We start from the raw sequence: 26,106 nt of genomic DNA, 5'->3' as shown, positions 1-26,106 counted from the left end.
TCATGTCACCTCATATTAGTGGCAATTAATTAGCTGCCTTTTTATTGAACTGTGTGGGAGTTATTACACACACAACCCCACCCAATCATTGCTGAGATTTAACCACAGATATAAAGAAAGTGTGTTTGTGTTTTTATTCCTCATTGTGGTTTGTGACTTAAAAAAAAAATTCACAAAAACCTGTGCATGAATCACTGCTTAACTTAGCTTCTGTTAGCATTTAATGAAGTGCAGGGCACCGCTATGGGAAGGAATTGATAGATAGATAGATAGATAGATAGATAGATAGATAGATAGATAGATAGATAGATAGACTGAGGGATGGATGGATGGATGGATGGATGGATGGATGGATGGATGGATGGATGGATGATTGATTGATTGATGGATGATTATAGATATATTGATTGATTTGATTGATTGATTGATTGATGATGATAGATAGATATATTGATAGATTGATAGATGGATGATGATAGATAGATAGAAGCAGACAGCACTGAAAGTTTTAGGCATTACACAATATAGCAACTGTTACAGTATTAGTTACAGTTCATGAGTATTAGTTCATTATATAGTATTCGAAGTATTGTCCCTATAATTTAATCTGTGCTATTCTGCAGGGTGACCGTGGACCAAAAGGTGTGGTTGGAAGAGCAGGAGTCTATGGAAAGGATGGGGAAAACGGACTGGACGGGCCTCATGGGTCTCCAGGGATTCCAGGACCGAAGGTCAAGTAACCATGTTACACCATACACAAATGACTCTTGTAGCACTTATCCAGACTATTCGCAGTTTAGCAGAAATTACCTATTTATTTCAGTATCCTGACCTATACAGGTGCTGGTCATATAATTAGAATATCATCAAAAAGTTCATTTTTTTTATTATAAATTATTTTTAAAAATGAAACTTTCATATATTCTAGATTCCCTAGATGTAAAGTAAAACATTTCAAAAGTTTTTTTTTTAAATTTTGATGATTAGAGCGTACAGCTCATGAAAGTCCAAAATCCAGTATTTCAAAATATTAGAATATTTCCTAAGATCAATCAAAAAATGGATTTGCAAAACAGAAAAGTTCAAGTTCTTTAAAGTATGTTCTTTTGTGCACTCAATACTTGATCGGCAGGACATATTACAGCAAATGACTTGCTCCTAGCACAAATTACAGCATCAGTGAAGTGTGGCATGGAAGTGATCAGCCTGTGGCACTGCTGAGGCACTATTGAGCCTTCAGATCATCTGTATATTGTTGGATCGACTGTTTCTCATCTTTCTCTTGAAAATATCCCATAGATTCAGGTCAGGCATATTGGCTGGCCAATAAAGCACAGTAATATCATGCTCAGCAAACCACTTGGAAGTGGTTTTTGCACTGTGGGCAGGTGCTAAAGTCCTGCTGGAAAAGGAAATCAGCATCTCCATAAAGCTTGTCAGCAGATGGAAGCATAAAGTGCTCCAAAATCTCCTGGAAGATGGCTGCATTGACTTTGCACTTGATAAAACACAATGGACCAACACCAGCAGACGTCACGGCCCCCCCAAATCATTATTGACTTCAGAAACTTCACACTAGACTTCAAGCAGCTTGGATTCTGTGCCTCTCCAGTCTTCCTTCAGACTCTGGGACCATGATTTCAACATGAAATGCAAAATTTACTTTTATCTGAAAAGAGGACTTTCGACCACTGTTCACTGTCCAGTTCTTTTTCTCCTTAGCCCAGGTAAGATGCTTCTGACGTTGTCTCTGGTTCAGAAGTGGCTTGGTAGTCCTTTTCCTGAAGATGTCTGAGTGTGGTGACTCTTGATGTGCTGACTCCGGCTTCATTCTACTCATTGTGAAGCTCTCCCAAGTGTTTGAATTGGCTTTACTTGACAGTATTCTCAAGCTTGCGGTCATCCCTGTTGCTTGTGCACCTTTGCCTACCCAATTTCTTCCTTCCAGTCAACTTTGCATTTAATATGCTTTGATATACACTCTGTAAACAGCCACCCCATTCAGTAATGACCTTCTGTGACTTACTCTCTTTGTGGAGGGTGTCAATGATTGTCTCCTGGACCATTGCCAAGTCAGCAGTCTTCCGCATTAGTGTGGTTTCAAAGAACAAAAGATATCCGGAATTTATACTGTAGGGATGGTCATTTAATGAAACTCAAATGTAAATATTCTAATATTTTGAGATACTGGATTTTGGACTTTCATGAGCTGTACGCTCTAATCAACAAATTAAAAAAAAAAAACTTTTGAAATGTTTTACTTTACATGTAGGGAATCTAGAATATATGAAAGTTTCATTTTTTAAAATAATTTACAATAAAAAAATGAACTTTTTCACGATATTCTAATTATATGACCAGCACCTGTAAGTGTTTTAATTTGTGTGATGTTTCCTGATTACTGTTAACACTTCAGTTTTAAATTCTAAAACACAGGGTCCTCTAGGCTATAAGGGTGAATCAGGCTCACCTGGAGAGAAAGGAGAGGAGGTGAGACAAAATTGAAGCTGGTAACTTAAATGTTGTAGGTTCAAATCCAGTGATGAGCTGTCATTTGTACCCTTGAACACAGCACTTTTTTACCCAAGGACTAACACTGTTCATTTTTTTGCAGGGCATTATTGGACCAGAGGGCCCATGTGGGGATATGGGAAAACCTGGTGAGAAAGTAAGCCATCATTAAACCAATAAACTCAATAAATGCAAGAACCCTATTTTATAGGATGCATTGTTTGTATATATCGCCATCTAGTGGTCAGGCAAAGAACTATTAATAGGCACTTGTAATTTATATATTTTTATATATTTCTAAAATCTTAACCTGGGAACACTGTTTGGTCATTTGAAGTGTTTATGAAAATATTTAACATGTGCTTCACATTTACAGGGCTCAAAAGGAGTACCTGGCTCTCCTGGTCCTGTCGGCCCTCCTGTAAGTCATCTACTGTAACTATGACTGCAGCATCATTCATTGTAGCTATGAATGAACAGCATAAACAAGACTTATTTTCTAATTACATCTGGCTTTGTCATTTAAATGTACATAGTTATAATAATATTAACCTAATATTCCTTTTCAGCATCTTGCCTAATTGTATTTTAATTCTTCTTCAGGGACCACAAGGCATGAGAGGGATGGAGGGCCCTGAAGGGCATCCAGGGCCAGATGTAAGTGAAGACAAAATGACTATAATGCACTAAATGCTCAACATTTGTTTATCAAATGCACAAGTGTACATATAACATGAGGACTTTTTCACATCAAAGTTGACATCTAGTTATCTGTGAATATTACTGTTTACAGGGTGATGATGGGATGGATGGACCACCTGGTCTTCCAGGTGCACCTGTAAGTAATACAGAATATCACAAACTGTCTGTGTCACTCAATATGTATTGACTAAACCATCACTGCATTGACGCTACATTATGTGCTTTCTGTTTCAAATAAATGACTTTCCTTGTCATTACACTGTATTTTATCATACTTTTCATGTATGATTTGTCCATTTTCTTCAATCTCAGTTTATTTAAATGTTTGCAGGGAGCTCCTGGTTGGACAGGTGTGGTCGGTGCCCAGGGGCTTAATGGGTCTCGTGTAAGTGTTTTGGCCGTTTCATACTGTTCCACTCAATTGTTAATCCGTGACATACTAACAATTTCTGTTTTATTTTCTAGGGGGAGCCTGGGCCTCCAGGAGCTGTTGGTCTTCCAGGGCCACAGGTATGCTATTTATTATATGGGACAGCATAAAGTTCCTAATAAATGACCTCTTTATAACATATATGTCATTTATTAGGGTCCCCAGGGATTAGAGGGACAGATAGGGCCTCCAGGGCCCAGGGGTCCACAGGTGAATGATTTCTATGAATGTTCTACTATGATTAATTTAATTGATTGAATTAAGAAAGGGTAGTCTTGGAGGTTCTTTTATATACGTATTTACATGCTAATATATGTATACTAAGTAAGTAAGTAAAGCTTTATTTATGTAGCACTTTGTGTTTACAAAGAGCTTTAAAAAAAAACATACACATATAGAAATAAGAAATAAGATAGAAATAAGATAGTAAAATGACTAAAATCACATAATAAAAATAAAAATACCAAGTGACTGGCTCTGTTAAACAATATATTACGTGAACATGATCCATATTATCGCATTCATATGTTTCTCCACTAGGGGCTGTCTGGCCGGGAGGGTTTACCTGGTCCCAAAGGAGAGCCTGTAAGAACTTTAAGATAAATATCTTTCTTTAAATTACTTTGATCGTACTAACTCAGTAATAATTAGGCCTTCATGCTGTTAAACATTCTACCACCATGATATTTAATCTGACACTGAACACATACACTAGTTGATAAGATTGTTTTTGAAAAAGGGTTTCTTATGCTCACCAAGGCTACATTTATTTGATCAAAAATAGTTACTTTTGATCAATTTAATGCATCCTTGCTGAGAAAAGTATTTATTTCTTTTAAAAACAAACAAAAAAATATACTGACACCAAACTTTTGAATGGTAGTATACCTTCTTATCCCTGTTCATTTACAGGGACCTGCAGGGCCAATGGGCCTCAGAGGGGAGCCAGGATTTGAAGGATTAATGGTAAAAGCTTAATTCAGTTTAAATTGTTTTTGTTTTTGGTTTTTTTTTTTTTTTTTAATGAGAATAATGAGAATTGTTCATACCACAGTCCACACTTTAAGAACAAGCTAAAATGGCCACCAACTGATATATCACATCTGCTGTTACTCATAACTAGAGAAGCATATAGTACACATAGTCTACATTTCTAAACTCCACGGGACTAGTTTTTGTAGCAAAAAATATTTTTTTTTGTTTTTATAACTGTCTTTCAAATGTAATCAAGGTAATTTTCTGTTTATTACATGTACTGGTTAATTAAAGTCATTTTGTGTCATCTTTGTGTTTTCTTCATTTTAGGGTGTGTTAGGAACACAAGGTCCAAAAGGATTTACTGGTATCAAAGTAAGCTCATGCCATCTCTATTTTAACCTGTCTTTACTACATATCTGAGTTTTTATTTTGGCTCTAATAGCTTTACTGTCTTTTAAGGGTAACAGAGGACCTGATGGAGACCAGGGAGACTTTGGACCTAAAGGAAACAAAGTAAACATATAAATACGAATATATACTGTACTGTACATAAAGTGGATGTACTAGGTTTCTACCTTCATGAGAACAGCACTTGTTGAAAATTGTATTTTCCTTTCAGGGTGCTAGAGGAACCTCAGGGTTTCAGGGCATTCAAGGTGAGCAGGGACCAACAGGCTTTCCTGGTTTCCCAGGTGTCAGAGGTCTGCAAGGACCACTGGGTATCCAGGTATGAGTTACACTAATATTGCTTCACTAATATCACTTGAAATAGACACATTTGCTTTTAGTTTGTTTGACTGTCCACGGTTAGTCTTAAGAGTCATAACACACATATTTCCTCACACACCTAGGGAGAGGATGGAGAGGCTGGTCCGCATGGCAAAGTGGGCAAGGAGGGGTCAAAGGTCAGAGTTGCTCTGTACTATAGGCATTAGGATTTATACCCCCGGTTTCACAGACAAGGCTTAAGCTAGTCCCAGACTAAAATCCATGTTTGAGCTGTTTTAACTGAAAGCAACTTATCTTAAAATATGTCAGTGGCATTGTTTTGCCTCAAGGTGCACACCAGTAATGGTTTTTTAAGGCATGTTTATAAAAGCTACTTAAATGTCCTAATTGAACTAAGGCCTACTCCTGGCTTAATCTAAGCTTTGTCTGTGAAACCAGGCTTCAGTGTCTTAAATTATAAAACCCTTAAGTGCAATATTCTTCATCACTAATGTGAAATGTCAATTTTACTGAAGGGGAGCAGAGGTCTTGAAGGCCTCCCTGGAAAGCCTGGTCCTAGAGGCCTAAAGGTAACACACTTTATGGTATATTATTATATACACTGCCATTTAAGTTTGAGGTCAGTAAGATTTAGTTTTTCAAGAATTTAATACTATTTTTCAGCAACAATGCATTAGATTGATCAGTAAAGACTTTTACATTGTTACAAAAGATTTCTATTTACAAATAAATGCTGTTTTTTTTTTTTTTTTTTTTCTATTCATCAAAAATAAGAAGCACCAAATCAGCACATTAGAATTATTTCTGAAGGATCATGTGACAATGTAAACTGGAGTAATCACTGATTCAGCTGTCATCATAGGAAAAAATAATATAAATCAATATATTTTAAAATATATTAAAATAGAAAACAGTTATTTTAAATTCTAATAATATTTAACAATATGATATTTTTTACTGTTTTTTTTTTATCAAAAAACTAACCCCAAACATTTAAAAGGTAGTGTATTATGGTCATAAGCTTTAAGGTATTACAAATAGAAATAATCATCTAGTTGAGCTGTATGATATTGTTTTTAATAAAGTCTTGATACATTTTCAGGGACGAACAGGGCAGAGGGGTCACACTGGCATGCCTGGACTTCCTGTAAGTGTCCATACACAAAAAGCTGAGAGTAGTGGAAATCCTTACCTCCCCAGTTAATATCAATCTCCTGTGTAGAATGTTGATAATGTCAGTGTTGATGGTGTTTATTGCAGGGTTTACCTGGCCCACCTGGACCTGTTGGAGCTGAAGGAAAGCCTGGTACACAGGTTCCCATTCTATATTCTAATACCATGATAACTGTAAAAATATGTCATTGATGCATTTTTACATCAGTTAACAATAAATATAAACTAGAAAGCTACTGTGAGAAAAAATGAAAACATATAATTTCAAATTGAAATGTTTCATCAATGAATCATTGATGAACTTATATTCATTACCCTTAAATTAATACATATCATGTGGTTTCATGACATTTCAAATGACTTTTTCAAATAAATTGTAAATTCTTGTACTAGAATTTGTAGAATAGAGTATTACAAATACATCTTGTCTTTTGTTACAATTACTACAAATAGCTCAGTAAAGGTTCTAGTAAGTATAAACAGGTACTTCAACAGATTATTTTAACCAACACTTGTAGTGTTACACGTTGAAACTGTAAAGTTCAAATTGATTCATTGTTCTTTCTTGTGCTCCAGGGACTGCAAGGCCTTGTGGGTAATGCAGGAATTAAAGGACCAATGGTGGGTTCAGAACTCTTTACATAATAATATCCCACCTACAAATTGTCTAAATTGGTATTTATAAAGTCATTAATGTAGTCTTTAGCTACTGGGCAGAAACTGTTTATTTAGCTATCATTGCTAAGCTTTCATATTGAGCACCTCTTAACAGACTTTATATACCATTAATGAGCCGTTTTTTGGCAGTGAATGGAGCTCTATAATGCCGATTGTTGTCATGAATCCAGCAGACTGAGCTCCCGGTGCAGAGCAAATAAAAAACGATGATCACATTTTATAGAGGATGGGCTATGCCTTTTATGAATCATAAAGAGGTTATACAAACAAAGACAGTCTTTCCAGGAATTTAGTGGGCACCAGTGTTTTGTGCAGCTTGTCAAAGTTTAATTTGCACCCCTATAAATGACTCTAGTAAAATGCAGTAGGCGAGAAGAGTAATGGTCGGTGGTGGTAGCAGAAAACACTGGTACACACATGAACACACAGGCTTTTAAGGTCTTGGTTGGTTTCCCAAACTTCAGGGATTGCAAGGTATTCCTGGAGAACCTGGTCAGGATGGACCCCCAGGATCTATGGTGAGTTTTCTTCTCTATTCCCTGTCATTTCCACACGTCTAAGTTTACTAGTCAGCTGTACCTGAAGCTGAATAGCTTATTTGTAAGCACAAGAATTATGACAAAATTTCAGAATAATAGAAAAAAAACTCCCCTGCTTGCAAGACAGACACCCTCCTGACCCCTATCTGACTTGCCAATTTTATTACCCACAGTACCTACATTCAGAAAACATAATAAATTGAATCCATATTGAATATTATTTTTCATAGTATTGAATTTGTTATACTGTGCATTCAGATCAGGGGATGTGCTGTTAAATTTTCAATAATTCTTGGCATGTCTGCCTTTCAATGTCTAAAAAGTTTGAGGTGGTTGTCTTGAAGTTATATGTGGTCTCTGGTTTTTAGCTTTGCATTTCTATACAGATAAGACATATGATTACACTTACACACATTCTGCTCTTTCTCACACAACAGTGGAGCACATGCAAATAGAGATCAAAGCATATTTGGGTCTTTGAATCAGCCGTTGTTTGTGTAACTTGTCTTGTAAGACAGACTGCAAAGCAAATTTACAAACTTGAATCCTTTGAAACAACTACTGTTGTGTCTGAGCTAATTAACTCAACTCTTGACCCCTGTTCAGTAATATTAGGATGATTTCTGAAGGATCATGTGACACTGAAGACTAAAGTAATGGCTGCTGAAAATTCAGCTTTGTCTTCCCTGAAATAAATTACATTTTAAAATATTTTAAAACAGAAAACACTTATTGTAATAATTGTAAAATTGTAGTAATTTTCCACAATATTTTTGTTTTTACTGTATTTGTAGTTAAAGTCTTTGATCACCAAAATGACATATTTAAACGTTTTTTCTTCATGCCTTAAAATAGCTTGAATGTAACTCTACACCCTTGCCTCATTTAGTATACGTGGTCCTATGAATATGCAAATTATCTCTACTCTCTACTTAGCCTCTACTCACTGACACCAGTTAGGAGATCCACTTGTTGACGATCACACAATGATGTGGTTGGTTACAAGGTAGTTTGTGATGTTAGAAGCACCAGCGATTTCAAACTGCGTTTTTGAGACTGTCTTTGGTTCACTGCAGTTTAAGGAGAAAATACTCAGCAATAGTCAGGTTAAATGCCATATTGAACTTAACGCAGATGAAAACAAGGCTATGAGGGAGAGACGTACAGTCTTTACAATGGCTTCCACCGTATAAAGGTCTTAGATCACATCATTTTTAGTATGTTGTTAAACAACTGTACAATCCATTGAACGCACTGTATTCTATCCCTCACAACCTCATTTTCATACCTGTCAAAAATTGGCGCTACCCTGACTAAGGTCTATAAGATCACTTCAGCAAATCAATACAAAAATAAAAATACTGCATCTGTTTGTGAATTGTTAAATCTGTACTGATGATTATGTATTTCAATGACAGGGTCCGCCTGGACGAGAGGGGCCCATGGTCAGTCCAGGACCACCAGGAGAGAGGGTATGTTATGATTTATTTGTTTGCTTTTATATAATTTATGTAATCAAGCTGCTGATTTTTCACGATTATTTGGTATGTATGGTTATTTTTCTCAGGGTTTCGCTGGAAAGACAGGAGCGGAGGGGCCGCAGGGCCCTGTTGGCATGTATGTAAGTGACCCCTCTACAGGGCTTTATAGAGAAAAAAGGGTGCGGGATAAGGAGAATTATACTTAAGGTTGATGTTTTGACGTAGCAACCTAACTCTGTCATTTTCTTTTTAGGGTTTTCCAGGAAACGTGGGTATGAGAGGAAGACCGGGCCACGCCGGAGACAGAGTAAAGACAAATTGCACTTTAACCATCCTGCATTAACCACAATGTCATTTTATTATGCTTTTGTACATTACAGTTATAATGTCAAAGCTTAGATAAAGGCTCCTTTCTTATCCGTAGTGAGCTGCCTGCCTCGCAGTCTGCATAGGCAGCTGACTTATGAGGCAACATCCTAATCAAAATGGAACCTATAAATGACTAGAAGCAGCTCAATTAACAGTCACTTATATGCTGCAATCAAGCACAGATATTGGGTGAATTTTTATTTAGGAAGATCTACACTACAATTCAAAAGGTTGGAAACTTTCATTCAGCATGGACACATTAAATTGAACAAAAGTGACAGTAAAGACATTTATAATGTTATAAAAGTTTTTTATTTAAAATAAATGCTGTTCTAAACTTTCTATTCATCAAATAATCCTTACATAAAAAGTATCACGGTTTCCACAACAAAATTAAGCAGCACAACCGTTTTCAAGCACTACATTGAGAACTAAATAGAGTACCTCAGAGATGACGTGTTAGCTGAAGCGAGTTAGCATTTTAGGACTTCCGGTTCCATCGCCCTAAAGTCTATGGGTTTTTTGAATGGGTTTTTGCTAAATCGCCTGAAATAAGGTCTGTGGTTAACAAAGCCTCTAAATCATAATCAGCAAGCATGTTTTTAAATAAAGTTGTTTTTTAAATAAAGTTTGAGGAAGCTTGGTGGTGGTGACGTTGATCCGCGACCATGGTGTGCTGTAGTCCGTTTATAGCCTACTGTTAGCTTTTTATATCTGACGACTTTATTTAGGCTTCAAAATGTATAAATGTTGTGTTAACTTGTAAAGAATATCTTGATAGACAAAACTAGTAAGTGCCATAACCCTTTGTTAAACACAGAGCTTATTTTTTGCGATTTTCCAAAAGTCTATGGGGACAATGCATAGGCTTTCGATCGAGGGAACCTGTGCGCCGCTAACTTCCGGGTTGGCCTACAAAAACACGTCATCTCTGAGGTACTCTATAAGCATATTAGAATGATTTATGAAGAATCATGTGACCTAAAGACTGAAGTAATGGCTGCTGAAAATTCAGCTCAAATTGTAATTGTAAAACAATTTTGTTGTTTTTACTGTATTTTTTTTTGATCAAATAAATGCAGTAAAAAAAAATCTTACTGATCCCAAACTTTTGAATGGTAGTGTATTTAGAGTCAATATTTCTCAGTACTGAATATTATTTTTTAAAATATTTTATTAAAAAAATAATGTTTCATAATACCTTAAATTGTTAATATAAAATAATATAAAGTATATTTTACTGATCAACATCATTTCTTATTGGATTTTTATGGATTTTCTTATCCATTATAAGCTTGGAGCAGCCTTCATGATGATGGCTAAACATGTAAACAGCTCATTTGGGTTTAGAGCAAAGCTGCAATGTTTTTAGTCTTCTTAATAGTAACACATTTGTTTTCTCATAGGGAGAGCCAGGTCTAAGAGGGCCTCCTGGACCACCTGGGAAGACTGGACCACCAGTAAGTGTGTCATGAATATTGTACAAACAAACACTGGGATCCTAAATCAAGCAGATCATTTTTATTTTATATTTCAGTTACTCTACCTTAATTTCTTTCATTCTATAGACAAATGTATTTCAGTTTCCACTGCTCTAACACTACCATTTGCATGTTGTGATGATAATATTGTTAACCTTTATGTGTGTTTTTTAGGGTCCCCCTGGTCCAGTAGGAGAAAAAGGCCTGCCAGGACCCCAGGTATATAACCCTTCTCAAAGAAAATAAAAGATCCTGACCTTACTCGCTCAGTGAAGTTTGATTTCTCATAAAGCAGTGCTGAAATATAAAAGGCTTCATTTATTTCCTTCAATTATAAACCATGGTTTACCTCTCTGCAGGGCCGTCAGGGAGATCCCGGGCATCAGGGAACAGATGGGCCATGTGTAAGCACACAATCAGCTCTTTCATTTACATTATATCTCTGTTTGGCTGTTAATTTTCAAACGCTGATTATGATTGATTGTCTATATAGGGTCCTCCAGGACTTCAGGGAGTCAGTGGGGTCATTGGAAAACCAGGACACATTGGAAGTAAAGGACTCCCAGGGGAACATGGGCCAAACGGGCCCCCAGGTATTCCAGTAAGTGATAATTCCCCCTAACATACATAATGATGGATTTTAAAAGCTTTGCTTTATGAAAGTTAAAATTGCTGCAAATCTTTTTTCAGGGTTCACAGGGGGCAAATGGAGTGCCAGGTGTAGATGGGGAGAAAGGAGAAAAGGTGATTTAAAGTGATTTAAAAGATTTAGAGTATCTCAAATTGTGTTTCCTTATGAAGTCACTGAAAGTTGCTATAAATGTACAGGGAATGATGGGCCCTCCTGGTGACAACGGGCCTCTCGGACTGGAAGGGCCACAGGTAAGATTGGCACAGAGCTGCAAAACTATTTGGTCTTTATGTTCAGTACAAAATAGCAAACTAAAGCATTAAACCATGTGGTGTTTTAATGAACCAGAGTAAAATCACTTTGACACATAGTCTCAAATGGTTATGGCTTTAATAAATTGGTGGCAATAGGCATATGATAAAAGATTTCTGACCTCTGTAGGGTCCATCTGGTCCGGCAGGTTTGGAGGGGCCTCCTGGAAGGAAAGGTGATAAGGTCAGGTGACAATTATTAAAACATATTAAATTAAATTAAATTAAATTAAATTAAATTATCATAAAATGATTGCTTGACAAAAATAACATTTATGTCGTTTTTTCCCTGTATCTTTTAACAATTATTTTCTTCTGGCAGGGGGACAAAGGTCCCTTTGGAAAGCTTGGTCTTCATGGACCGAAAGGAGACATTGGCCCTCCAGGTGCAAAAGGTCCAATGGGTCCACCAGGCCCAGCAGGCAATGAGGTGTGGAGATTAATTTCTTAATGTTGGCACAACTGTGCAATTTACCCCTAAAGTCATCTGTCTCAAATATGATCAGTCTCTCTGTCTTATAAAAGAGTAATATTGCTGTCTTTCTCCTGATGAAGGGTGATGCTGGTCCAATTGGCATTGCTGGCCACCCCGGCCCTAAAGGAGAAAAGGTCATTCATCTTTTACACCTATAGTGTCATTTCACAAGGGAAAATGCTGTTGTACTATATTTCTTTTTTTCCCTCAGGGTGATATTGGGCCACGAGGATTTACTGGTTTAGATGGGCCATGGGGAGATGTGGGGGAGCAGGGAGAGAAGGGGTTCAAGGGAGACAAGGGCCAAATTGGACTGCAGGTGAGTGCAAATCAGCATTTCAGATTTAAAGAAATTTATCATTTTATTCAGCAAGGATGCATTAAATTGATCAAAAATTACAGTAAAGACATTTATAATATTACTTTTTATTTCAAATAAATGCAATTTGAATTTTTTTTATTTCAAATAAATGTAAATTTATTTATCAACAACTGTTTTCATCATAAAAATTTAAAGCATTTTTAATGATTTCTGAAGGATCATGTGACACTGAAGACTAGGAGTAATGGCTGCTGAAAATTCAGCTTTGCCATCACAGGAATACATTACATTTTTAAAATGGACTAAAATAGAAGAGTTATTTTAAAATGTAATAATATTTGGCAATATTAGTGTTGTTTGTTACTGTACTTTTGATCAAATAAATGCCTTGGTAAGCATAAGAGAAATCTTTCAGAAGCTTTAAAAATCTTGCTGACCTCAAACTATTGAATGGTAGTGTATGTATTTTCCCTAAATGGAAAACAATAAAATATGTTGTTTGTTTTCATGGTATCTTTTACCATGTAAAATGTATGGTATTTTTACTTTTTTTTTTTTTCAATTTTATTGCATTTGTGTGTGATTCTTTGCTGTTTTTATGTCAGGGTGAATCAGGCCTCATGGGTAGGATTGGACCTGCTGGTCTGAAAGGTGTAGAGGTGTGTAGTATCCTTATTTTACAAGAGTTCATCATACTGTATGATCTGTTTCACCTGAGAATGATTGACACCTATGTTCCTGGTTGATATGGTGATTACTGATAAACAGTTCCATTTTTGTGTGTGTGTTTCAGGGTGGACCAGGCCATCCAGGGCTGGTGGGGCCAGATGGACCTCTAGGAAGCAAGGTACCACGTTTGATTGTTCACTTAGAGCATCTTTGGATTATTTAATTTCTTTTTATGGTCTAAAACTAAGTGTCTCTTTTAGGGAGAAACTGGGCCGAATGGTTTACTTGGTGAGCCAGGGAATGCTGGACCTGAGGTTCTGATCCACTTGAAATGAAAATACATTACAATATTAACATATTCTGCAAAGCACATAACATGAAACGTGTTATTTACATTGCTTTGGATGTCAAAAAATGCTGTTTTATTTACAGAATGTTCTCATTAATCATATCTATCCTTTGTGCCTCAGGGAATTGCAGGTCCCAAAGGTGTGCGAGGTGACACAGGAAAAGCCGGCACACAGGTAAAGATCATTTGTTCATATTTATTTTCATCTTCAGAGACAATCAATGTATTTTATCTCAGAGTAACTGATTCATGATCATACTTTAACCTACAGGGTGGTGTTGGATCAGTTGGTCCCCAAGGTCCTTTGGGCCCTAAAGGTCTCCCAGGGCCTGGAGGGGAAAAAGGAGACACAGGAGATAAAGGAGAACCAGGGGGGGAGGTGAGCTTGTAATGAACTCCACTAAGATGGAGATGGTTGTTTTTCTAAATTGATCATAAAAAAATGGAGCCATCTCTTCCCCTTAGGGGCCAGACGGCCTTCAAGGCATACAAGGGCCACCAGGACTGCTTGGTTTGGAGGTACAGACCATTAAAACCCAGAATATTGCATTTAAAAAGTTGTTCAATCAGTTGGTGTGGCATTTTGGCTTGGCTGTATATAGAAATACACTACATGTGATTGATTAACCCAGTTATACCTACAACCTTAGGGTCCACAAGGCGAGGCAGGGGTAAGAGGCTCACCAGGCCAACCAGGAGCTCAGGTCAGTGCTCAGCGAGACAAAAATGTACATTTACAGCAAAGAAACAACCAATATAGACACCTTAATTTAAAGGGATAGTTCACCCAAAAAGGAAAATTATCTCATGATTTACTCACCCTCAAGCCATCCTACACTGTAAACCCAAGTAAGTTGGGCTAACTCAAAAAATTTTAGGAAATCAGTTACATCAATTTTTTTGAGTTATGATGTTCCCAATTTTAAGTAAGCAGAACTGCCAAGTTTTGAGTTTGTAGTACTCATGTGTGTTAATTGCTCCTAACTTGAAGTACTGAGTTAGCTAACTTATACATTTTAATAGCAATTAACATAAAAGATTGTTAATTAGCTTTTTTTTACGTTGAGTTTTTGCAAATCAAATGAGTTTTTTACTTAACTGTAAACCCCAATAACCCATTGTAAACCCCACTTGTCACCATGATGGTAACTGTCCAAAAACCCACATTAACAGAAACTCTTCTAAATTAGCATAACAAAACATTAATCACTAAATCTCCCTTACCATTAATCGTGCACAAAAAAACATTATATAACACTTAATTTTAGCATTTACTCTCCCTTTCGAGTGCTATGGGCAAAGCATGATGGGAATAGAAATCCTAGCCCAGTTTCAGTTAACTTAAGTTAGTCTAAATTAAAAGAAATTAGTTCATACAACTCAAAACAATGAAACAGTTCAGTTTACTTAAATGATGTTAGTGCTGTGAACTCAAAAGAAAAAGAAAGTTCTAAATACTCATAACAGTTAATTTAACTGAACTAAGTTTGTCCTACTCAAACCAATGAAGTATTTTGAGCATTAGGGCTTACAGTGTAGGTGTATACGACTATTTTCTTTCAGACGAACACAATCGGAGATATATTGAACAGCAACATATACATATTTAAAAATATCCCAGCTTATCCAAGCTTTATAATGGTAGTGAATGGGGGGTGAGATTTTGAAGCCCAAAAAAATGCATCCATCCATCATAAAAGTAATCCATACAGCTCCAGGGGATTAATAAAGGCCTTTTGAAGCAAAGCAATGGGTTTTTGTGAAAAAAAAAAAAAAAAAAAAAAAAATCCATATTTAAAATTTTAAAATTTAATCAACTAAATAACTAGCTTCTGGCAGTAAAATATTATAAAGCTTGGAAGACCCAGGATATTTTTAAATATATCTCCAAATGTTAATTTAAAAGAAGATAGTCATATACACCTAGGATGACTTGAGGGTGAGTAAATCATGGGATAATTTTCATTTTTGGGTGAACTATCTCTTTAATTATGCCTTTGTTTCAACTCTGCTTGCTTAAACATCATGCCTTTAATGAGTTTTGATTGTTGCAGGGCCGTGTGGGTAACCCAGGACCTGAAGGAAAAGAAGGCATGAAAGGAGAGAAGGTAAGGTCACAATGTTCTCTTGTCTTAATCCCTGTCTACTATCTAAAATAAAAGTGCTTCCTCTATGCCTTTGTCCTTGCTGTCAGATACGAGAACTGTGTTTAAAAATACAGATTTCCCAGGACTCTTATCTGCAATTTCATTTTGAATTTGAATTTGGTTATTGATGCATTTTTAGGGAGCTCAGGGCAAAGATGGAGCACCTGGAAAAATGGGTCACATTGGACGGAGGGTAAGATGTGATATGCCTTCAAAAGTGCCTTTAGTGTGCTCTCTTAGATTCTATTAAATGTTTCCAAATCTCTTAGTAAAAGACAAAGAAGTTTAGCGACATTACTGTATATTGTCATGTGTATATATAGTACTCTGAAGTCATAATGCAGAACAAACATTTGTAAAATTGTGGTGATTATGATTGATAAACTGATTTTTTTTTTTTTTTTTTTTTTTTTTTTTTTTTTTTTTTTTGCTGTTTGACATCTAAAGGGTAAAAGAGGCAAGGCAGGGTTGAGGGGGACCAGAGGACCAAGAGGAGAAAAGGTCAGAATTTAGAGATAATACCAACATGGAATTTAAACACATGGCAAGCTTAATTCATGAATCCCATGGCTTGAATTGGACACATTAGGTATTTCCTTCTTGGCTTCTTCTTGTCCAATAGGGAGAGAGAGGAGATGTAGGAGAGAAAGGACTTCCTGGATGGGGGGGAAGTATGGTAAGATTGATACTCCTGGTCAGAAATAGTCCATTTCAAAATTGTCACATCTTTTGCATTAAATAACATTGTGAGAATGAATGAAATGGGAGAATTAAGATGCTTGATGCTTGACAGGGAATCCAAGGGCTGAGAGGAGAGCCTGGGGAGCAAGGTGTCAAAGGAGCAGAGGTGCTTTTACAAATTTACTCAGACATGATTCTTTTTGTACCTTAAAAATGCATTCTTAATATTAATTCCTTAACCTGTCCATAATAGGGTGAGAAAGGGGATCAGGGACCTCCTGGTCCACCAGGGAGAGATGGCTTGAAGGTATGTTGTATCACAAGCACATCCAATGAGTCTGCAGTACAGCCCATTCATCCTCTTATAAGAGAATTTATTTGTTCTCTTTAGGGGAGTCTGGGGCCTCTTGGTCCTCCAGGCCCCCCCGGACCAAAGGGGGATCAGGTAAGAGTCAAATCGTCTTGAGAACACATATATTCTTTTGTTTTTTCCTTGTTTTTTTAATACAATACATGTACAGGTCATGCCTTAATCTTAGATATCTCTCATCTCTTTAACCTTCATTTGTAAGTTGCTTTGGTTAAAAGCATCTGCTACATAACTAATTATGAAATGCATATACTTTTCCTAAAGGGCAATATTGGTCCTGCTGGGCCTAGAGGGACACCTGGAATACCTGGACTACCGGTGAATATGTCTCTTTTAAAAATGTTTCAGCATTTAAAATAATAGCAAACTGTGCCTTTTAAACCGTAGCCGAATATGTATTAACACATCTGCTGCCGATGTATTTACATGTGCTCTGTCCTTTCAAGATATCGAGGCATGGTTAATTCATTTTTAATGACACAAGCAAGGACAGTGAAGTGCTTTATCGCAGCCACAGACCTTTTTTCTCTTCTTTTTTTTTTTGAATGAGCATGAACATCATTTATAATTTCTTTCTCTTTTATCTCCTCCACCCTGCAGGGCTTGTTTGGAGACAAGGTTTGAAATTTAATTTCTAAAGCTTTCTTTAGTCAGCATCCATCATGTTAAAAGGCAATATTCTGGATTAAACAACATAAAAATACATAAATCAAATATTTTTACATTTATTTTATAGTTATTTAATACAGTATATGTTAAATTAAACATGTTAAATTTTGTACATCATTTAATAATCTCTTGTCATTTTAATCTTAGGGACTTAAGGGATTTCAGGGGCCTCCTGGCCCTATTGGAAGAAGGGGCTTGCCAGTAAGTTGCCAGATGCTCTTTACAGTGTTTTTAACAACATGAAAGCATTTTTGATAGCAGAAAAAAAAAACAATTTCTGTGTTTGTTTGATCATTTTAGGGTCCACCAGGGCCACCAGGACCTGCTGGTAATACTGTGAACCTGACCCTGACCCAGATCAAGGCAAGTGTTTAAAAACCCTTTTCTCTTAAATATGTTGCTGATCATTTAAAGGGTTAGTTCACCCAAAAATGAAAATTACCCCATGATTTACTCACCCTCTCAAGCCATCCTACATGTATATGACTTTCTTCTTTTCAGACAAATATATTAAATAATGTCCTGTCTCTTCCAAGCTTTAAAATGGCAGTAAATAGAGGATCAGATTTTGAAAAAAAAGTGCATCCATCCATCATAAAAGATATCCACATGGCTCCAGGGGGTTAATAAAGGCCTATATTTCCATGATTCAGACATTTATCTAAATAATGTTTTTATTTTAAATTTGAATGAAGGTAATCTTGTATTGTGTACTGATACCATAGAATAAAAAATACAGTACTGTATAAAATACAGGCAAGAACATCACAAAATCTTTCTTTTTCTTGGACCTTCAGTAAAATGCATAGTAAATCTCTTTGTCTTTCTTTTTTATCTCCAATAGGACCTGATGTACAGTTCAGACAAGCCCAATTACTCTCTGATTCAGACACTGCTGGACTCTCTGTACCATGACCTCCGGCTGCTGGTGGACCCTCCGGACGGCAGCAAGCAGCACCCGGCCTCTACCTGTCTGGAGCTGTGGCTGTGCCAACCCAACTACACCAGTGGTCAGAGCCCTACCTATATCTTTCATCTTTTTCTTGTATCTTTCAAAGATATTTATCTGTTTGTTCATGTTCTCCTTTGTGCTGTCTTTTAGTAATCTCTGCATTAAGGCCCTTTCACACTGAGCGCGACGCTATAAAGCTAAGCAATTTGCAGACGAACGGAGCTTTTACACTAAACGTGAAACGATTGATTGCCTTCAGCTAATTCACGCCTGCACTATAGGTGCCACTGACCAAGAATATATTTTTCTCATAGGTTTTCCCATTTGGTTTTAACCTCTTCCGCTGCACAACATACAACAGTAAATTAAGATAAATAAAGTTTGGTACTACACAAAAACCATCATCGAGTGCATGTAATAACTTCCGACTGCGATCTATAGTGGATTTTGATTAAATAATGCAGACATGCATTATTTGTAATGTTTTATAATAACATAATGGTCGATTGTCGTGCTGTGATTGATATTGCCCGGTGTGTATAGCTCCATAGGGATCTATTGTTTCGATTCAAGAGCGTCATTGCGATGTACATTCGTGTCGCTTAATCATGCTCCGTGTGAAAGGCTCTTACACAGTACACTCATCGACCCCATTTACACTTGATATTAAGATCTATCTCAGGTGATACAACCACAAGTGGACAGAACATTGCACATCCAAAGTTCACTTAATACAGCTACATTACTGAAAGAAGTGTCTGTGTACTATGAAGCATACTGTAAGTTGTTTTGGATAATACAATCTGTTAAATAACTATTTTTGTAACTGTTTCAGGTTTCTACTACATTGACCCAAACCAAGGCAGTCCTTTAGATGCTCTTTTGGCCTACTGTAACTTCTCAGATTCAGGAGCAGAGACCTGCCTTCACCCCAGAGATGCACATGTAATGTCCTACCTAACTCCTCACTACTGTGTCTCTTTGATGTCAAAAAACATCAAAATGTTATTATTGCACTTTCAATTTCCACAGCTGCCCATAAGGACTTGGCTGAATGACTTGGGAAATAACAGCAAGTTCTACTGGTTAAGTTCACTGGAGGGAGGTTTTAAAGTAAGTAGGACTGTTGGTCTATGGAAATTTTTACTTCTAATTGGGTCAAAGTTTGTGTTATTGACAACAAGGTTGTCTGACTGTGTGATAGTTCACCTAAAATGAAAATTCTTGTAGACTTAAGGCACTTTTCCACTGCGTGGTACGGCTCGGCACGACTTGACTCGGCTCGGCTTGGCTCAGCTCACTTTACTTTGCCTCGGTTTGCTTTTCCACTGCGGTTTAGTACCGCTTCAAAGTGGGATCTGATCGCCATAGTTGCTCCGCCACCTTGTCCACTGACCACAATACAGCCATTTCTTTTTTTCAAGTTGCGTGCGACGGCATTTAAAGCAAGACACTAAAAAAAAAAAAAAGTTGCGCGAACAAATAATACTGCGGTGGCTGTTACTGACTATTTAAATCTAGCGGCTTTGGTGTCTATGTGATGTTTCAAATCCAGTGACGCTGGTAGTGACGATTCTCTCTGACCAATCAGTGATCTGCAGTGTTTACACATCACATTTTAGTATCGGTACGGCTCGCTTGGAACCTCAACTGAGGTGGTAGTAAAAAAAAGTACTAGGTACTGTACACAGTGGAAAACCCCCAAAACGTGAGCCATACCGAGCCGTACCATGCAGTTGAAAAGCGCCATTACAGAGTCAGTAGTTTACTTCCACTTTTTTGTGGAAAATAAAAGCCTGGACATTGGCCTAAAGAAAATAAAATTAATGCTCTTTTTATATTCAGTTTTAAGCCCTGTTGTTGCATACAATAAACTGTCTGTGTCCTTCAATTTTATGATCAAAATCCATCTGTCCATCTTTGGTCAGTTTGAGTATCCAGCCCTCAGTGTGGTTCAGCTGCGGTTCCTACGACTCCAGAGCAACAGAGCAGAACAGAGAGTGACGTACTCCTGTTACCCTGGACACCGACTGGGCCAGACACAGCGACAGGTCCAGTTCCTCACAGATGCCATGAAGCAGAGCTATTTAGGAGCATTGCAGGATTGTGTGGTACGTGGTGTCTAATAAAAAGTGATTTTTTTTTTTTTTTTTTTTTTTTTTTTATCACATTAACGCAGGTGAATATTTTGTCCACAATTAATTCATTGCAGTAGTGAATCAAGTTTGGGGTCTGTTTAGTTTTTTGTTAATGTTTTTGAAAGAAGTCTCTTATGCTCACCAAGGCTGCATTTATTAAAAATCAGTATTTTTGTGAAATATTCTTACAATTCAAAATAACTATTTTCTCTTGTAATATATTTTATGATGTAATTCCTGTGATGGCAAAGCTGAATTTTCAGCATCATTACTCCAGTCTTCAGTGTCACATGATCCTTCAGAAATCCTTCTAATATGCTGATTTGCTGCTCAAGAAACATTTATTATTATTATTATTATTAATGTTGGAACAGTGTGCTGAATATTTTTTGTGGAAACAAGACAAAAATGTAGGGCTGGTTTTAATTTTATCTATTTTATCTTTTGAGAATTGGTTGAATTGGAAAAGGTAGGTGTAGAAAGTCTGACCTGAATGCCAATTTGGCTATTGGTTTACATTAGGGATTTTTGTCAGCTCAACCCCTTTGACCCAAATGTTTATATATTAAAATAAATATTTATATATTAAAGTAAATTTTTTTATTTACTTGAAGTCCCCCTGAGGTTTTACTGTAAATTAATATATAAATAATTAAACAACACATTCACATGTTCACAGTTCTCTGATATCTGTTAATGTGCACATGACATGCAGGTAAACAAATAAAATCTTTTTATTTATTTTATCTTTTTTTTTATAAAATATATTTTTTTAGTAAGTGTTTTAATTTCAAATAAAAATTTGTTAATAATAATAATTTCATTTAAAATTATTTATTTTAATGTTAATTGTTTTATTTTATTAATTATTAGCTTTTCATCAACTTAAATTCTGTCTTAAAGGGGACATATCATGAAAATCTGACTTTTTCCGTATATAAGTGCTATAATCAGGTCCCCGGTGTGTCTGCCAACCCAAAAAACATGAAAAAGGACAACCCAGTAACTTTTTTTGGCAAGCGTTTCTCTGCAAACGTGAAAAAATGAGCCGCTCAGATTTTGCTCCCCTAGTTATGTAGGAAGGGGATCTTATTATAATATTACCACCCCTTAATCTGCACATTTCCATCCACGCCACCGCCATTTTGTTTTCGCAAGCGAAAAGAGTGTACCAGTTCTAATGCCATGGCAAAAGTTTGAGCAAAGCATGCTAACTGTTCTGTAACACTATTTAAAGTTTCGTTAGCTTGGATAGCCTGCAACTTAACCCTGCAAGCTCGATTGCTAAAAAAGGAGCGTTTCTGTCAGAGCGATATTTTGGAAAAATTAGACCATTTACAGCATTTGATAGCAATCATAAATGTTAGCCTGGTGTGAATGGCTCTGCTTGGCAAACAGGTACGCTATGTATAGTGGGCGTCCATACGGGTTTTACACAAAAGATTAACATGACGGCACATGCTAGCCAATGAGTTGAATCAACTCCACACCCACGTAGAAGGCGACGTTCTCAGGACCTTGTGCAACGTTCCCTAAAAGTTCTCTAAAGGTGACGAAAATTCTGAACCTTTACAGAACATTCGGGACGTTCCTAAAACGTCCTCTTTTGGTAATGAAAGTGCTGCTTTAACTGTGCTTTAACTGCTTTAACTGTGTTTCTAAAACATGCTTGTTACAGCAAAAATTGCAAGAGAATTTCTGATCAGATGAATTTGGTTATTTAATGATGGTGATTCAATCATCATGGAGTGTCCTGACTCACTGATTCTCTCCAGAGACTAAACTCTGAGTGTGTAGTTTTGCATTAATTAAAGGTTAGTTTTTTTCTTTTTTTCACGAGTTTTATTTATTTTTTCAAATTTATAATACAGACAGAGTTTTGAGCAGTGTCTCTTAGACTCACACAGACATCATGAATCAGCGTATGAACCTCAACAATGGTAACAATAAACAAAAATCTTTTTTGTGACTAGGACTAGTAGCTTGTTTTGTGATGCTTAGAGTTAATCTGTTTATCTGAAAATTTTGTCACCATTGTTGAAGTTCATACGCAGAATCTTGATGTCTGTGTGAGTCTACGTGATCCTGTCTGAATAATTTCTGCACAATGATAAAAACGTTCAAAATATCAAAGCAGGACAGGATTTTATGCATTATCATAGGACTACAACAACATTAAAAAGGAATACAATATTCAGAGATCAGTGGATAAGGCCACTGTAAAACATCAACACCTCATTAAGAAGTTTTGAATGAAAGAAATAAAGTCAGACTGGTTTGTAATAAGTGAAGATGCTGAGATCTAGAGAGATCTGTTAGTGTTTAATGTTCTGTTTCTGTTATCTGAGTTTTGTGAGGTTACCTTTGTGCTGGAGAGTAGAGCCTGTGCATCAGTCAGTGATGAGCCAGAATCACTGATGTTCTGCTCCATGTTGCTTTATTTAAAGGCCGCAGTAACTGTGTAGTTGCTGATGCAGTGATGCAGTACATTAGCTCATGTGCTGTTGTCAGCTAATGACTTACTGCAAGAGATTTGCATTTTACAGAAAAGGTTTCATAATGATAATCCAGAAAATACCTGTAAAGAGCTTTTTTTTTTTTTGTAAGACATTTAAGAAAAAATAGTTTTTGTTTGAACAGACACTTTTGTTAGTCAATTTAGATTTTCAATTAAATTTTTGACAAGGGCAGCAGGGAAGTTCTGAGAACATTTCCAAATAAAATATGGTTCCCTAAACGTTCAGAGAACGTCCTGAATGTTCTGTCAAGGTCCACCAAATAATGTCCCCCAACCCTTAAAAGAACTCCACATCATGACCATCTCTTAACATACTGGGAATGTTACTAGGAAACGTCTTTAACACCAGTGGGGACGTTCTGAGAATCTTCTGGGAACGTAAAATAACTACATAAATTTATCCACTAACCGTTCAGAAACGTCCAGATGCATTCTAAAAGTTGTAACTTCTTCCTGAGTCTCTCCATCAGTGTCCGACTTCGGTTTGAACAATGTAAGGCTGAACACTTGTTACTGACAATCGTCATATTGGCTGCATGAGATTCTCCAGCTTTGTTGTTGTTGAGCAACCGAAGCGCGAGCTGTTAAAGCTCCACCCTCTTCTGGAAAGCGGGCCGGGAGCAGCAGCTCATTTGCATTTAAAGGGACACGAAAATGGCATGTTTTTGCTCACACCCAAATAGGGGCAAATTTGACAAGCTATAATAAATTATCTGTGGGGTATTTTGAGCTGAAACTTCACAGACACATTCTGGAGACTTACATCTTGTGAAAAGGGGCATTATACGTACCCTTGAATATCCAATGACAGCTAATTGGATATATTTTGGGATTCTCTGTTTGACTGTCAAATGGAAATGTTGTATATTTTATGGCGGTATTTTCACACTTCACCATTAACAATCATTTTAAAACCCTTTGTGTTTGTTTGGTGTACCAGTCTGCAAAGGAAGTGGATCCCGGACCGCGTGAGTCTGTGTTTCAGTTTGAGGACATGGACCTGCTTCCTCTACATGACATAGGAATCTTTGGCAACAGCAGTCACGAGTTTGGCTTCACCATCGGCCCTGTGTGCTTCAGCTAGAGACACACTGAATGATCCTGGTACATCCTGTGTGTTTAACCCTAAATACAAGCAACAAAGAGAAGAAAACAGAACACTCTGAAGAAACATGTGGCATCTACGGCTTGTGGTAAAGGAAATACTCTACAAAGTCCATCAGACAGTGACTCCACACGAGTCCTGTCTATCCCGGTGCTGCCAGACAATTGGACAATATTCTTTGTTTGTTTACAGGGACTTTTGGCTTTGTAATTGATGTACTGTTTTATACCTAATTTTATTTGATTTAGCAATGTTTTCTAATCACTAGCTGGTCTTGTAATAACGTTGCAGATGAAGCTTGGATCGTATCAAGTGTAATGACAGGGTTCTGATGTGACCACTGTGTGGTTGCATGGTCCAAGTTTCAGCTGTGTACTACTTAATCATGTACAAAAGGTTACCATGGATTAACCAGTTATTATTATAAGACTTTGCATTATAAGGCAACATAAGTGCATACTTGGAGTGTATAAATGACACTTTTTTTTTTCCCCTCTCATCTAAGTGTCTAACTTGAATTTTAGGACTGATACAAACAAAGCGTCCCAGTGAGGACACAGCTAACCTTCACATGAGGTTTGAATATCAGGAAGTCTGTGCTACCTTTTTGTTTTTTCTGTTCATGTCATGGTTTGATTTCAGAAATTGTAATATTGCCTAAATATTGTTCAAATATGTGGTTAGATGATTTATGGGTGCCAATATTTACAAAACAGCAGTAACAGTTGTTTCAAAAAGAGAAGAATAACACTAACCACAGCAATACACCTGTGCGAACAGTGATCTAATGTGCATTATTATGGGTATAAGACTGAAATTCAATGCACATGCAAAAATTCATAGAGACATGTCCTTTAGTTCACATTTACTGTATGTAGGTCTCAGGGAGCACTTACGTTAACAAATATGACTTATACATGTAAGAAAATACACAAATGATGTTGGTAAAATAGGTTAATTTCATAGAATGTGTTGAGAATAATCAGACAAATCCAAATTTAAGTATCATTCAGCATTGCTTTAAAGCAGTTATCATTTTGAAACCACGTTAAATTTAGGCGCAGGTGCTTTATTTTGTTCAATTACATTTTGTAATGTATATTGTGTTTACTATGTATTTGTGGTGACATCAGAAATCACATGCTGGTCATCTGTTTGAGTATCAGCTATAACAAAGTGCATTAGCAATGTATCATTTAAATCGTGTTGAACAATTTTGTATCATTGTTTGAAACACGAACGTTTCTTAAAAAATGTTTTGTGAAGTTGTATTTTTCCCTATTCAAACAGCAAAGCGTGGTAATGAACTAAACCGCTGCTGCCCAGTTACACCCCAGGAGGATCCATAAGCAGGTACAAGGGGCCCTAGAAGTGTTGCCTTTTGTCTGTAATTTTTTTCTGAATGTAGTCTGTAGCGAGGAAATCTGCATGGAATGGGATAAAGTGGGAAATCTACTGCACACTGCATGCCTGAAGTTGCCATAAAAGTTTAAAAATGTTCAGATCTGGTCATTGGGAATGCAACGGAAAGTGTCAGACTTCATCCAGATACATACATATATGTAAGCAAGGTACGAGAGGCTGTGCTGTATCGTGAATAAGTCGCGGCTGATGGCCGTTGTTAGGCACGATGCGAAATGGTTACCACACGATACAAATATTAAAGCCAAAAATGTGTAACAATGCAACTCTTACTAA

At 36.7% G+C, this 26,106-nt stretch overlaps 1 protein-coding gene across 1 annotated transcript in view; it reads left to right on the top strand.

Annotated features, from left to right (window-relative positions):
- The window catches only part of si:ch211-196i2.1 (collagen alpha-1(I) chain), a 70,146-nt gene extending 44,491 nt beyond the window's left edge, over nucleotides 1–25,655 (top strand). The window contains exons 13-68 of the mRNA XM_051876933.1: nucleotides 624–731; nucleotides 2,437–2,490; nucleotides 2,615–2,668; nucleotides 2,888–2,932; nucleotides 3,115–3,168; nucleotides 3,305–3,349; nucleotides 3,545–3,598; nucleotides 3,679–3,723; nucleotides 3,800–3,853; nucleotides 4,184–4,228; nucleotides 4,556–4,609; nucleotides 4,949–4,993; nucleotides 5,081–5,134; nucleotides 5,241–5,348; nucleotides 5,473–5,526; nucleotides 5,866–5,919; nucleotides 6,453–6,497; nucleotides 6,611–6,664; nucleotides 7,100–7,144; nucleotides 7,666–7,719; nucleotides 9,159–9,212; nucleotides 9,308–9,361; nucleotides 9,475–9,528; nucleotides 10,997–11,050; nucleotides 11,246–11,290; nucleotides 11,431–11,475; nucleotides 11,565–11,672; nucleotides 11,762–11,815; nucleotides 11,900–11,953; nucleotides 12,144–12,197; nucleotides 12,336–12,443; nucleotides 12,569–12,622; nucleotides 12,700–12,807; nucleotides 13,416–13,469; nucleotides 13,604–13,657; nucleotides 13,740–13,793; nucleotides 13,950–14,003; nucleotides 14,100–14,207; nucleotides 14,294–14,347; nucleotides 14,479–14,532; nucleotides 15,883–15,936; nucleotides 16,115–16,168; nucleotides 16,423–16,476; nucleotides 16,598–16,651; nucleotides 16,769–16,822; nucleotides 16,910–16,963; nucleotides 17,048–17,101; nucleotides 17,291–17,344; nucleotides 17,627–17,644; nucleotides 17,843–17,896; nucleotides 17,996–18,058; nucleotides 18,540–18,705; nucleotides 19,483–19,592; nucleotides 19,680–19,760; nucleotides 20,576–20,758; nucleotides 24,244–25,655. Of these exons, the coding sequence (XP_051732893.1) occupies nucleotides 624–731; nucleotides 2,437–2,490; nucleotides 2,615–2,668; nucleotides 2,888–2,932; nucleotides 3,115–3,168; nucleotides 3,305–3,349; nucleotides 3,545–3,598; nucleotides 3,679–3,723; nucleotides 3,800–3,853; nucleotides 4,184–4,228; nucleotides 4,556–4,609; nucleotides 4,949–4,993; nucleotides 5,081–5,134; nucleotides 5,241–5,348; nucleotides 5,473–5,526; nucleotides 5,866–5,919; nucleotides 6,453–6,497; nucleotides 6,611–6,664; nucleotides 7,100–7,144; nucleotides 7,666–7,719; nucleotides 9,159–9,212; nucleotides 9,308–9,361; nucleotides 9,475–9,528; nucleotides 10,997–11,050; nucleotides 11,246–11,290; nucleotides 11,431–11,475; nucleotides 11,565–11,672; nucleotides 11,762–11,815; nucleotides 11,900–11,953; nucleotides 12,144–12,197; nucleotides 12,336–12,443; nucleotides 12,569–12,622; nucleotides 12,700–12,807; nucleotides 13,416–13,469; nucleotides 13,604–13,657; nucleotides 13,740–13,793; nucleotides 13,950–14,003; nucleotides 14,100–14,207; nucleotides 14,294–14,347; nucleotides 14,479–14,532; nucleotides 15,883–15,936; nucleotides 16,115–16,168; nucleotides 16,423–16,476; nucleotides 16,598–16,651; nucleotides 16,769–16,822; nucleotides 16,910–16,963; nucleotides 17,048–17,101; nucleotides 17,291–17,344; nucleotides 17,627–17,644; nucleotides 17,843–17,896; nucleotides 17,996–18,058; nucleotides 18,540–18,705; nucleotides 19,483–19,592; nucleotides 19,680–19,760; nucleotides 20,576–20,758; nucleotides 24,244–24,387 (3,654 nt within the window). The 3' untranslated portion in view covers nucleotides 24,388–25,655. The remainder of the gene's footprint in view (nucleotides 1–623; nucleotides 732–2,436; nucleotides 2,491–2,614; nucleotides 2,669–2,887; nucleotides 2,933–3,114; nucleotides 3,169–3,304; nucleotides 3,350–3,544; nucleotides 3,599–3,678; nucleotides 3,724–3,799; nucleotides 3,854–4,183; nucleotides 4,229–4,555; nucleotides 4,610–4,948; nucleotides 4,994–5,080; nucleotides 5,135–5,240; nucleotides 5,349–5,472; nucleotides 5,527–5,865; nucleotides 5,920–6,452; nucleotides 6,498–6,610; nucleotides 6,665–7,099; nucleotides 7,145–7,665; nucleotides 7,720–9,158; nucleotides 9,213–9,307; nucleotides 9,362–9,474; nucleotides 9,529–10,996; nucleotides 11,051–11,245; nucleotides 11,291–11,430; nucleotides 11,476–11,564; nucleotides 11,673–11,761; nucleotides 11,816–11,899; nucleotides 11,954–12,143; nucleotides 12,198–12,335; nucleotides 12,444–12,568; nucleotides 12,623–12,699; nucleotides 12,808–13,415; nucleotides 13,470–13,603; nucleotides 13,658–13,739; nucleotides 13,794–13,949; nucleotides 14,004–14,099; nucleotides 14,208–14,293; nucleotides 14,348–14,478; nucleotides 14,533–15,882; nucleotides 15,937–16,114; nucleotides 16,169–16,422; nucleotides 16,477–16,597; nucleotides 16,652–16,768; nucleotides 16,823–16,909; nucleotides 16,964–17,047; nucleotides 17,102–17,290; nucleotides 17,345–17,626; nucleotides 17,645–17,842; nucleotides 17,897–17,995; nucleotides 18,059–18,539; nucleotides 18,706–19,482; nucleotides 19,593–19,679; nucleotides 19,761–20,575; nucleotides 20,759–24,243) is intronic.
- Nucleotides 25,656–26,106: the final 451 nt, after the last annotated feature.

The sequence above is a fragment of the Ctenopharyngodon idella genome, chromosome 21 (genome assembly GCF_019924925.1).
Source record: "Ctenopharyngodon idella isolate HZGC_01 chromosome 21, HZGC01, whole genome shotgun sequence".
Lineage (NCBI taxonomy): Eukaryota > Metazoa > Chordata > Actinopteri > Cypriniformes > Xenocyprididae > Ctenopharyngodon > Ctenopharyngodon idella.
Note: the sequence above shows the minus strand (reverse complement) of the source record. Positions and strands in the feature narration are given on the sequence as shown.